Genomic DNA, 12,777 nt, shown 5'->3' on the forward strand with positions numbered 1-12,777 from the left:
ATTTCTTAAATGTTGCCTCAAGTCCCCTACAAAATGAGACAGGGTCCAGTCTAAGCTGCTGTAACTAAGCAACCCACAGATATGGGGTCCGGGAAGATAGAACTGGTTTTCCCTCTCGTGGCATCCAGGGTGGGTAGGCGGATGTGCCCCGTGCAGTGGTCCTGTGCCCCAGGGGTGTTGCTCTCCTGTGCGTCATCACATGGCTCACGTATACCCACCTGCATTCCAGCCCAGAGGAAGGAGGGCAGGTAGAAGGGTGCACCCCCCACCCAGCTGCTTGAGGGTAGGCTCCTCTTGTGGCAAGAACCTACTGGCATTACCCTGGGTAGTTGAAGAGGGGCTGAGGACCCTGTCACAGCTGGGCGGTTGTGTGTCTTGCTAAAAGTTCTGGGGACTTTGTTTCCAAGATAAGGGAGCATGGATCCTGAGGGATGGTTCATGTCTCCTGCCAGCAAGATGTATAAGGACGTCTGCATGTGAGAGGCAGTGAGTGCCTGAATCTAGATGGCAGAACGTGGGGACAGTGCTGTGATTGCAGAATACCAGGAGAGCAGCTCTGACTGCTGCGGCCTGAACTCCTGGTGTCCTGTGTGTATGAACCCAGCCCTGTGCCCTTCTCTCCAGGTTTTTTTTTTTTTTTTTTTTTAAACTTTTATTACCTTCAATAAGTTTTATTTTTTTCTATCAAATTATCCACTTCAATTCTCCACATTTTTTCCTTGAATATATTTCACATATAGATTCTACATTTTCCCTAGCACCAAGCCATATAAAATTTTTCTAAGAAAACATTTTAGCAAAGCAGACTTTTTTTTTTTTTTTTTTTTTTTTTTTTTTTATTGGTGTTCAGTTTACTAACGTACAGAATAATACCCAGTGCCCGTCACCCATTCACTCCCACCCCCCGCCCCCTTCTCTCCAGGTTTGATGGGGATGAACTCACCACAGATGAGAGGATTCGCACCCTGGCTCAGAGATGGCAGCCCAGTAGGGGCCTGAGACTGGAGGAACAGAGCACCAAAGCCGTGGATACAGACATGATCATCTTACCGTGTTTGGTACGTTGCCTCTGCCTTTGGTGTCTGCCCCTGCCTTGCCTGGTGGTGAGGGTGCAGGCCATGGTAACGGGGGTCTTTGGGTTTGCAGTCCCGGCCTGCCCGCTGTGACCAGGCCATGGCCGAATCCAACCCCGTGACCCAGAAGCTGATCTCCAGCACTGAGAGTGAATTGCAGCATAGCTACGCCAAACAGCGGCGCAGCAAGAGCACCGCCCTCCTGCACAAGGAGCTGAATGGCAAGAGCAAGCGGGCCATCCGGGAGTACCTGTTCCGCGTGAACGAAGCAACAGCTGTCCTGTATGCCCGCCATGTGCTGGCATCCTTGCTCGCCGAGTGGCCGGGGCACGTACCAGTGAGCGAGGACACCCTGGACCTCAGCGGCCCTGCCCACATGACCTACATCTTGGACATGTTCATGCAGCTGGAGGAGAAGCACCAGTGGGAGAAGGTGATTGTGAAGCAGGCTGGGCTAGGCCCTTGCCCTCTCCGCTCACCCTCTGCCCCCACTCCCCACACTTGAACAGGTCCCCCTGGTGAGGACCCTCCTGGAGGAAGGTGACCTGTGTGGCTGTGTGACAGCTGTGGTGCAGCAGATGCGGGGTCGGGGGCAGGGGGCTCATGGCTGGGCTCTTGCAAGTCCTGGCCCAGAGCTGAGTTCACAGCCTGATGCAGACTAGGTGTGTGGAGAGAACCTTCCATCGCGGTCCCATGGAGCCTGGCTTTGCACCCTTCCTAGCCCATCTCTTGTCATACCATGCCAAGCCCAGGCCACGGGGTGAGTTATGGCTGAGGGCCTATTCCCATGGTCCAGGAAGCCACCAGGGCCGTCTGCCCCAGGGCACTTTCACCTGTTGTACTGTAAGCTGTCAGAGGCCCCCAGCCTCTGGAAGGCAAGTGTGGTCCGTAGTCTAACCCCACACTCCAGGTCTCAGCATCTAGGCCTCTGGTTCTGGTCTCGTTCTTAACGTCAAATCTTCAGTGTCGTCTTTGAGAGCAGTCCCAGGGCTAGCGAGGCTTCCTGGGGTGAACACCCAGAGGGGCCACGTAGAACCACATGGCCTGGTCTGGACAGGGGACTCCGTGGGCACCACCTCCAGCTGAGCTGGGAAGTTTTGTCAGCACCTTCCCAGCTTCTGAGCACAGAAAACCTGTATCACATCACTGCCACCCCATCATCCCCCTCGTCGTGGCATCCGCACATGCCACACGCCCTCCCCCTGTCTCACACGGGCTCAAGCATGGCCTATGGGAAGGTTCCTCAGGAAGTGAGCGTTCCTTGTCTTCCCTGACTTGCCCATCTCAGAACCCAGAGACTCAGTGTCTCAGTCTCTGAGCGGAGATCGCAGTCCCTGGGGTCCTGGCAGCAGCGTCTCTCATTGGAGGTGCCGGAGAGCAGCATGGCCTCCCCCCGGAGTCCCCACTTCCACATGCTGCAGCATGTGTGCCCTTGGACTGTGATTATTTCTCCGTGCATCCCCGTGCTTGGCTCAGGACTCTTACAGACCCGGGACCCCTTCTGAGCGGCCCTGTTGGTTCCCTCAGAGATCCCACAGAGTGTTTCCAGGAGGCACGGAGTGTCCTGGTCCCCAGTGAGGGGCAACTGAGGGAGCTGGCCCAGGGGTGGGGCCAGGGCCCAGGGTGAAGCCAGCCCCTCTGGATGGGCCTTGGGTTGAAATGGACGCCTCTTCCTTCCTGCCTCCTGTCCCCCAGATCCTGCGGAAGGTGCTTCAGGGCTGCCGAGGGAGCATGCTGGGGACCATGGCTCTGGCCGCCTGCCAGTTCATGGAGGAGCCGGGGATGGAGGTGCAAGTGAGAGAGTCAAAGCACCCGTATAACAACAACACCAGCTTTGAGGTATGGCCTGCACACGTGGCTGGCAGGCCCGACCGTGAGGGTCGCCAGGGATTCATCATCGTCCACAGTGGCCGTTCCCCTTGGGCAGCCCTGGCCGAGAAGGGGCTCCCATAGTGTGAGCTGCAGTCTGCCTCCCCAGCCCGGTCTTCCGACCCTGTTTTCATAGGAAACAAGGGCCTCTGGGCCTGGGGGAGGTCACTTTTCCTGCAGCAGTGTCCTTGCAGGGAACCCTTGGCACCTTCAACAGGGAGACTGAGTGTGGGCCTGGGAACCTGGCTGGCTGCACCTCGGGGTCCCTTGCCCTCCGTCTCATGGCCAGTGCATTCCCCGTCCCCCTTCACTTACAGTTACAGGATGCGGCCGGAGACAGGCCGTCAGGATTGACAGTGTTCTTGTGTCCCCTCCCCAGGATAAAGTCCACATCCCTGGTGCAATCTACCTCTCGATCAAATTTGACTCGCAGTGTAGCACAGAGGAGGGCTGTGACGAGCTAGCCATGTCCAGCAGTAGCGACTTCCAGCAGGATCGACACACTTTCAGTGGGTCTCAGCAGAAATGGAAGGATTTTGAGCTTCCAGGTAGTAAAGGAGCACTCGGTCTTCTGGGCTCTTAGTATCAGTACCAAGGAGAGGGGTGTTGTGGGGGGTCACACAGGGTCAGCCCTTTTCATCAGGAGCACGTCACTTGCATTCCCTGTTGCTGCAGTGTCCTGAGCTGTTTCTGTTTCTTTGTGACCCAGGGGATACTCTATACTACCGCTTCACCTCTGACATGAGCAACACGGAGTGGGGTTACAAGTTCACTGTGACAGCTGGACACCTGGGCCGATTCCAGACAGGTGTGTGCTCTGTTCTCTCCTTTGTGTGGCCTTCGCGCCAGGGACCCTCCATGTGTGCAGGTGCTGCAATGTCCCTGGTCTTAGTGTCACAGCAGGTGCTTTCCTCCGAGACTTGCACACATGTCCTGCACTCATAAACATAAATGGATACAAGAGCCACCTGTTCCCGGGGTCCTACAGACATGCTTTTTCTCTTAGAATTCGCAGGGCACAGGGATCCCTGGGTGGCTCAGTGGTTTAGCCGCCTGCCTTTGGCCCAGGGCGCAATCCTGGAGTCCTGGGATCAAGTCCCACGTCGGGCTTCTGGCATGGAGCCTGCTTCTCCCTCTGCCTGTGTCTCTGCCTCTCTCTCTCTTTCTCTCTGTGTGTCTATCATGAATAAATAAATAAAATCTTTAAAAAAAAAAAAAAAGAAAAAGAATTTGCAGGGCATTTTGCAAAAAGGGAAAACTGAAAATGGTGTTCCTGTGTTGCTTTTATAAAAGGCATAATTTTAGGCTAAATTTAAATGATCATGGTTTTATTATATTTTTATATTTATTAAAACTTAAGCAGCTAATATTTTAAAAATAACTGTGTTTTGTGGGTGTGGGCCAGGCTTCGAGATTTTGAAGCAGATGTTGTCAGAAGAAAGAGTTGTGCCACACCTCCCACTGGCCAAAATTTGGGAGTGGCTGGTGGGGGTGGCTTGTCGCCAGACTGGTCATCAGCGATTGAAAGCCATCCACCTGCTTCTGAGGATTGTGCAATGCTGCACCCACAGGTGAGCCGATGTGCATGGGTCCTTTGCGGGGAATTTGCACCGTAAGCCCCTCCTCCCACACCGGGACTTGCATTTCTCTCTCAGTGGAGTCTGATGAAAAGACATTTCTAATTTTAATATCTTGCAGTTCATCAGTCTTTTCTCTTACATCGTAGTGCTTTTGTTGTGTTGTGCTTAGGAAATTTTTGCCGTTTTCCATCTTGGGGTCATGAAGATATTTCCTGAGTTCTTGAAGCGTAATTGCTTTTTCTTTCACATCCCTGCCCCTCCCCATCTGTTCCTCACCCCAGCCCCTCCTCCTCTCCTCGCCCCCAGCCCCTACCAACCACCCGTGTCTATGGGTTTGTTTATCTGGTTGGTTCTGGTTTCCACATATATGTGAGGTCACAGGGTTTGTCTTTCTCTGGTTTATTCCACTGGGCACAATGCCCTCATGGTCCATCGGTATCACAAATGGCAGGGTCTCCTACACTCAGATGTTCACAGTAGCCGATGTGTGGAAACAGACGGAGTGCCCATCGGTGCAAGAGTGGAGAACACAAATGTGGTGCATGTACATACCCACGGAAGGAGAGTTACTTGTGCTCCCATGGGCACAGCGAGATCTCGGGGTTTTGATTTGCATATCCTTGATGAGACATGTACAGCATCTGTCTTTCCGTGAGTCTGTTGGTCATCTACATGTCTTCTGTGACAAGATGTCTGCTCAGGTCCTGTGTGGCCATTTTCCAATTAGGTTATTTGGGTTCTTTTGAAATTGAGTTGTACAAATTCCTTGTATATTTTGGATATTAACCCCTCGCCTGGTTTGTGGTTTATGTAGCTCCTCCATTCCATAGGCTGCCTTTTCATGTGTCGCTGGTCTCCTTTGCTGGGCAGCTTTTTTGTTTGATATGGTCCCACTTTTTTATTACTGCTTTCGGTGTCAAATTCAGAAAATCATTGCCAAGACCAACATCAAGGAGCTTACTCCTTATGTTTTCTTGTAGGTGTTGTACAGCTGGAGTCCTCACATTCAACTCTTTAGTCTGCTTTGAGTTGGTTTTGTGTGTGGTGTAAGAGACGGGGCCAGCCTCGTGCTTGTGCATGTGGCCGTCCCATGTTTCCAACACATTTGTTGACGAGACTGTCCTTTCCCCATTGCACATTTTTGGCACTTTTGTCAAATATTAATTGTATATGCTTGGGTTATTTCTTAGCTCTCTGTCCTGTACATCAGTCTTTATGCCTGTTTTTATTCCAATACCATCCTATTCTCATTACTATTGCTCTGTATTATGGTTTAAGATCGGTAAGTGCAATGCCTCCAGCTTCGTTCTTTTTCAATTTTGATTTGTTTATTCAAGGTCTTCTGTAGTTTGATATGAATTTAGGATTGTTTTTCCTATTTTTGTGGAAGTGCCATTGAGATTTTGATAGGGACTGCATGGAATCTGTACATTGCTTTGGGTAGCATGAACATTTTAACAGTATTCCTGGGGTCCTGGAACACAAATTGTCCCCTACACTTATTTGTGTCTTCAGTTTCTTTCATCAATGTTTACAGTGTTCATTGTACAGATTGTTTACCATCTGTGTTAAAATTTATTTCTAAGTATTTTATTCTTTTTTATCTTACTGTAAGTTGGTTTGTTTCCTTGCTTTCTCTTTCTGATGGCTCGTTAGTGTATAGAAATGCAACTGATGTTCTGTATTGATTTTTTTGTCCTGTAACTTTACTGAGTTTAGTAGTTTTAACAGTGTTTCTGTGGCATCTTTGGTGTTTTCTGTATAGAATGTCGTCTGCAAACAGACAGTTGCACATCTTCTTTCCAATGTAGATACCTTTTGTTTCTCTTTCTGGCTCGATTGCTCTGGTTAGAGCCTCTGGGACTTTGTATTGTTCCTAATGCATGTGTTGTTGTCTGTGCATGACATACGCACACACCTCTTCACCTGATGGGATTTTGTTTGATTCTTGAGAAGACTGAGTCCCCTGCTCCACAGCCATTATGTGTCAGCTCCTCTGCAGGCCTCCACTGCTCGGGTCTGATGATGTTCCACAGGTTTCTGTGGAGAGGCCCACACAACATTCCGTGAGAGTTATTTCTAGGTAGTTAATGGTTTTGATGCCATTGCAGTTAGTGTTTTAGAATTCTTTTTCTTTTTTTTTTAGAATTCTTATTTTTGTTTTTGCTATATATAATTTTGTGTATTTCCTTTGTGTGCAATGACCATGCTCTGTTTGTTGACTCTAAGAGGGTTTGTATAGAATGTTCAGAGCACAATCCTGTTGTCTCAGACCCCACAAATCATAACGGGTTTTAGGTTTTCCTCTTGGTCCTTGGAAACCTTTTTTTTTTTTTTTTTTTTTTTTGGCCTGTTTGCACCAGCTAGGGTCTCCCATAGAGTGTTGTGTAGATGTGGGTATTAAAGACATTGTTCTTCATTGCAGACAGCGGTGTTGGCAGCTGTGCCACATGCGTTGTCCACACTCGCATCCTGGCCTGTCAGAGGTCAGTCTTTCTCTCTAGCATTTCTTTTCTTAATAGAGAATGTGAGCATTTCTTTTCTTAATAGAGAATGTGGGGTGAGGTGGGGAGCAGAGGAGAGAGAGTGTTAAGCAGATGCCCAGCACAGAGTCCAATGTGTGTGTGTGGGGGGGGGGGGCCTTGACTTCACGACCTCAAGATCATGAACTGAGCCGAAATCAAGAGTCAGATGCTTAAATGACTGGGCCCCCCCAGGCGCTCTCCCCCCAGCATTTTTAAGACACACAGACACAGGGTGCCAGTCAGTGGAGTGATGTCTGAGTAACAGGTCGTCTTTAGGGATAGGATGGGGCCATAAGCAAGTCAGGAGGCGCTGTCTGTGTGTGTGCAGGCTGGCAGGGGGAGGGAGAGAGCCAGCGGGGTGGCTGTTGGTGCTGCCATGTCCTGCAGTGAGAACTGTCTGGTTGAGTGATGGATTGGAAACTGTCATCAGGCGCTGGGCCCTTCCTGGCTGCATTGTAGGTGCACTCCTGCTACATGCAGACCTTCCTCAGCCCCTGAGGTGGGCGGATAGACAGACGGACGGACGGATGGAAGCGGGGTGGGCTGCACAGTTGCATCGACCTTGCTCCCTGAGCACTTTCCTACAGCTGTTGAGCTGTCCCTTTGCATCAGGCCAGGTTTTCCCATTGCTCTGCTTTTGGAAGACTGGCTTCTCCAGGAGGAAGGGATTGGCTCCGAGAGTAGGTGTACAAAAGGTCACACACCACAGAAAAGGCAAAATTTAAGGTGATATATGCGTAAAGTCATGTAGCGAGGCCCAGGGTATTATTTGCATCATAACTTTTCTTCTCTGAAGGGTGTTGAAGTGGAATTAAAAGCACGTTCTGAGCCGAACGTGTCAGCGAGTCTCAGCAGAGACCCAGGGAATGGTGAAGGGCTCTGGCCCAGGCAACCTCTTTAGCACATTTCTTGAGTTTGTGAGCCTAAGATTGTGATAACGGTTGTCACTGCCATGTGAATGTCTTGTGGTCTGATTGTTGAGGCAGTGAGCATTGCAGAAAGTCTAGGAAATCGACTGGGACAAGCGCGGAGAATGTATTGGGTGGATTGCATTTATCACGGTCACAGCACTGTGTGTACAGCTGGGTTTTCATTTTTTAGTGTTATTTTGTATGTGTAGTTTTATGTGTTGCTTTTTTCCCCATTAACATTATTCTCAGGATTTTCCCACCATCAGTGGAAGCTCTTCACAGCAACCGTTGAGATGGTTTCTGTGCCTACTGCAGGGTCCCTGCTTCCTGGAGCCCCCGTGGGGGTTCTGCTCCTTTCCTCTCTGCTGCTAGTGAATATTTTTAGCCATTTTGGGGGAAGGTCATGACTTTACTAGATGTGGGGGGAGCCCATCCCTGGCGTCTGTCTCACGTCTGGCCCCGCTCCCCACAGCGACCTCTGTGACCTTGCGCTGCTAAAGCCCCTGTGGCAGCTCTTCACTCACATGGAGTATAGCCTGTTCGAGGATGTGACCTCACCCGGCATCCTCCTCCCCCTGCACCGTGCCCTCACTGAGCTCTTCTTCGTCACCGAGAACCGCGCCCAGGTGAGGGTTCCGCGGGTGCCACCTCCGCCACCCGGCTGGGCAGGTGTCGCCTGCAGCCCCAGATCCCCACTCTGCCCGACCCCCAGGAACGCTGCCTGCTTGGTCAGGCCTAAAGCCCATGGGGGAAGAACTGCCTTGGCTCAGTCCTTACCAGGAGTGTGTTCTAGAAAATGAAATGAGGGGCTCTCCTGGTTCTCCCTCCCCGATCATAGGCGGCTCACTAAATGTGAGACACGAGAGGCCTTTCAGAGTTCTCTGGCTTACCCCCCGGTGTCCACATGAGGAAGGAGCCCCTACCTGGTCCTCCCGTGCGTGAGTCAGGGCAGAGTCCCCAGAACCAGGCCTCGGGCTCCTCTTGGTCCAGCCCCTTCTGCAGCCCTCGAGTGAGGTGCCTGGCATCACCAGGCGAGACTGTGTGCTTTTGGGTTGGTGTCCCCTGGGTGCTGCTCGCTGCCTCTGCCCCTGTGCCCCTCCCCAGGAGCTCGGCTTGCTGCAGGAGTATCTGCTGGCCTTGACCACGGACGACCACCTTCTCCGCTGCGCGGCACAGGTACTGTCTCTCCGCCAGAGCTGGCCACCCCATCACCACATCCCCCGGGGTCTGCATGGGGCTCTGTCCCCACCCGGTTGCCTCCTGGTGTCCGAGAGCACTTGGCCCATTTATCAGCATTGTTCATGTGGGGTCGTGGCTTGGAGGATGCTAGCAAGGATTGGTGTCTTTGAAACCGAAACAACCAGTGCCTTAAATTAACAGCGTGCTGAGGTTCCCTCAGGGTTCGGGGTCAGGTTCCCCTCTCTGCTGAATTACTGAGCATCCTAAAAAGCTTTTGCTTATGTGTGTTTTACGTATTGATCACATGCCGCTAGACATTAAACTAGACTTTAAGTTTAGAAATTAAAACTGAAACATTCATTAGTTCATTGTAAGAAATAGTGTACTCATTCCATGTTAATAGTAACATTCTGTGAGAAAACAGCTATATTTTTCAAAATAAAATCGTTCCTGAGGAGGGTAGTGGTTGTTCCATCCGTCCTGGCAGAAGGCCTCCAACTGGTGCCTTGCCGTTGTCCCGGCATGCACAGGCCTCTGGGAATGTCCCCACATGCTTGAGAGCGTGCAGGTGGCAAGGGCAGAATCAGGTCTCAGCATCGCTGTGACGGTTGCCACCACACAGACACCCCTTGACTGTCAGAGAGCCTGTGGTCCCACTCTCCTGGGCACCTGTGGGGACACTGAGGCTCCAACAGGAGTTTGCCCAGGGTCACGCGGGAGCAGACCCATCTGGGGGAGGCTCTGGGTGCCTGCTTGGAAGCAGGAATCCGCATCAACTAGGAGGTCCTGAGCCCCGTGGGCAGAGGAAGGTCTCCCTCCTCCCCACAGTGCCCCCGACCCCTCGTTTCAGGGCTCAGGATGCGCAGCCAGAGTTTGAGGTTCAACCATATGGCACGGGGAGCCTGTGCCACACAAGCCTGTGGGCCCCTCCCACCCACCTGGCCCCTGGCTGGCCTCCGGCCCTCACTCTAACCCCCAGCCTGTCCGCGGTGCTGGACGTGCTCTGCCTGTCTCCCTGCCGCCCTCTGCTCCTGCCGTGCTGGGCTGGTCCTTCAGGCCCACTGAGGCCCCAGCGTTGCCCTCCCCCCTCGGAGCAGTGATAATATTTCCACCCTATGTTCACAGAGAGAGAATTTGTCTCTGTCTCTGGGCTGCTGCTCTGGGTGAGGGGAACCACTTGGGGCTCGTGTTTGCCTTGCTCCCCAGACATGAGTGCTCCGCTGAGGGTCCTGTCCAGGCCACACCTCATGAGTGAGCAGACACGTGGTTCTTGACGTTGGCAGTGACCCTTTGTCCCTCCACAGGCCCTGCAGAATGTCGCTGCTATCAGCCTGGCCATCAACTACCCAAACAAGGCAACCCGCCTCTGGAACGTTGAGTGTTAGCCCTGGAACGGTGCACATGCAAGTAGCTGCTCAGCCCCAGGACTTGAGAGCAGACATCTGAACTCCTTCAGGAAGAGGCTGTGGCGTCCGTGCCCGGCTTCCCCTCAGTTCCCACTTGCACTCCACCTCCAAGAATGCACCGCATCATGAGCTAGCCTCCTGCATACGGCACAGCGCGTGAGGACGGCCAGCCAGCCAGAGCCCTTGAGAAAGGAGACCAACCTTCGCCAGAGTTGGTTCCAGTGGAAGCCACAGCCCAGAAGGATCTGAAAGAAGCCTGTGTGGATGGGGTTGTACATCCATGAGCTGGAGCTGCTGGCCCTGCCCTCACGTCAGCACAGTCTGCCCAGAGCTGCCTTCTCGCCAGGACCCCAGTGGCCCCTGCTTGGCCTGGGAGCTCTTCTGCGCTTTCTTGAGACTGGGCGTCCAGACCAAAGCTGCTGCGAGCTTGTCCTGGCCTCCCCCTGGTCCCCAAGCATGCACCTGGCTGTCGCGCAATGTCCTCGGTGAGATCGAGAACCCGTGGACAGGCCAGCAGGCCGCCCACGTGCATTGCTCACACACCGGCTCCCAGCATGCCTGCATTTAGCTGTTTTAACATATTTCAATTTCCACCTGATGTTTTTAGAACAACTGTACAACTGCCTTGCGAGGCCTCAAGGGGTGCCCAAAGGAATGGTCATTCAGAGGACACACTGTTCATGTGAAAGCTTCTATACGTAAAGACTTGAAGTGTTATCCGATGAGAACTTATTTTAGAAGTGAAAAAAAACAAAAAACACACAAAAAATATATGATTTTATTTCTTCTCCATGGTCATAGTCACACACCGCATCGCCTCTGGGAGCGCTTGCTTGATTGGCTGTGACGAGGCAGTAACTGCATTAGTTCTAGTGAATGCTGTTTCCCGTTCTCCTAATGATCGCAGAATGATGACTCTCTTTCCAAAGCCGTGTTTTGGGGAGCAAGGTGGGCCATGGCCGCGCCTTAGTGGCACTTGGCGTGGATAGCACCTGAGCCAGCAGCCAGTGCAGGATGGCGTCTGGGCCCCGGGGAAGGCCTCTTGTAGCCAGGGCCACGCTGAGCAGGTTAGCACCACCGTGGCCCCCAAAACTCCCTTTGCAGGGTCTGGGTGGGAAGGCTTCCCTGCAGAAGTGCTTTCTGGGTCAGGAGTCTGAGGGGCGGTCCCCTAGCCCTGGAGTTTGGCTCCCAGCCCACCTGTCCTGTGAGGGGCCCAGGGGAGGAGCAGAGGGCAGGCCCTGAAATGCTGTGCAGAGGCCCGAGGCCTGGGCCTGTGGTGTTGGGTGCTTTCACCCTGCTGTACCCCTGGGGAAACCCCATGTCCTCTGGGGGCCCCGGCTCCAACACAGGGGGCCTGGGAGACAAGACAGTACATTCCCCACCTGGCCTCCTGCCGTCCGCGCTCATGACCAGGCTGGCTGACTGAGCCAGGACAGGCGGGCGGCAGGGTCACAGCTCTTGGGGCGTCACTACCGCCTTTGCCCACTGTCTTCCCATCAGGAGGCTGAATTACAGAGAGGCCGGCCTCCGCAGAGCTGCTCTCTGCTCTCACCCCTGTCCTTCTGGCCACTCTGGCCCCACTTTGCTCAGAGCCCCCCAGCATCCACTTTGCTCAGCTGCTGCTCTACCCTGCACCCCGCCCCCACCTCTGCTCCCCGCATCCGCGGGCCCACAGTGTCTAGAGCAGTGGACGCCAAGACTGGTCGAGGCCAAGCCGCCAGGTAGGAGACAGCGGTGTCGTGGAAACATGTGCCTGATAAAGCGATTCTGACCCCAATCCTGTATATTGTAACATGGACACTGCTCCCAGTGGGAGGGGTGACTTATTTTCATCATCGTTTTTAATTTGTTTTCTTACGGGTTTACGATTTTGAATTTTTCTTATTTGTTTGAAAGAAAGAATTTTGATTATATCAAGCTGAGCACGTTCAGCCTGTAAAAAAGATGTTAAGTTGTGGGTAAAATATACAAATGAAGAGAAATATATTGTACAAATTCTATATATAAAAATACAACTGCGTGTGTGTTTTTTCCCCCTCCTTTCCTGTCCTGTTCCTCTGCCTCTATGAGGACCCTGCTTGGAGCATCTGCAAGGCCCAGAAGGATGGAATTGCTGGAATCTCTGGGCCTCGGGGTAGGCGGGACCAGAAGGGTCTTAGCTCCAGGCGGCAGCTACTCTACAAGGCTGAGCCAGGACTGGTGCCGCACGGCAGTCAAAGTCCATGCTCACCTCC

General features: G+C 52.7%; 1 protein-coding gene across 5 annotated transcripts in view; it reads left to right on the forward strand.

Moving 5' to 3' along the window:
• The window catches only part of ZZEF1 (zinc finger ZZ-type and EF-hand domain containing 1), a 101,258-nt gene extending 88,700 nt beyond the window's left edge, over positions 1 to 12,558 (forward strand). For all 5 annotated transcript variants that reach the window (XM_072821698.1, XM_072821699.1, XM_072821700.1 and 2 more), the window contains 9 exons: positions 923 to 1,058; positions 1,147 to 1,506; positions 2,769 to 2,912; positions 3,322 to 3,490; positions 3,652 to 3,750; positions 4,348 to 4,513; positions 8,431 to 8,584; positions 9,063 to 9,134; positions 10,442 to 12,558. In XM_072821698.1, the coding sequence (XP_072677799.1) occupies positions 923 to 1,058; positions 1,147 to 1,506; positions 2,769 to 2,912; positions 3,322 to 3,490; positions 3,652 to 3,750; positions 4,348 to 4,513; positions 8,431 to 8,584; positions 9,063 to 9,134; positions 10,442 to 10,522 (1,381 nt within the window). In that variant the 3' untranslated portion in view covers positions 10,523 to 12,558. The remainder of the gene's footprint in view (positions 1 to 922; positions 1,059 to 1,146; positions 1,507 to 2,768; positions 2,913 to 3,321; positions 3,491 to 3,651; positions 3,751 to 4,347; positions 4,514 to 8,430; positions 8,585 to 9,062; positions 9,135 to 10,441) is intronic.
• The last annotated feature ends 219 nt before the right edge of the window (positions 12,559 to 12,777 follow it).

This window comes from Canis lupus, chromosome 3, assembly GCF_048164855.1.
Source record: "Canis lupus baileyi chromosome 3, mCanLup2.hap1, whole genome shotgun sequence".
In the NCBI taxonomy this organism is placed as follows: domain Eukaryota; kingdom Metazoa; phylum Chordata; class Mammalia; order Carnivora; family Canidae; genus Canis; species Canis lupus.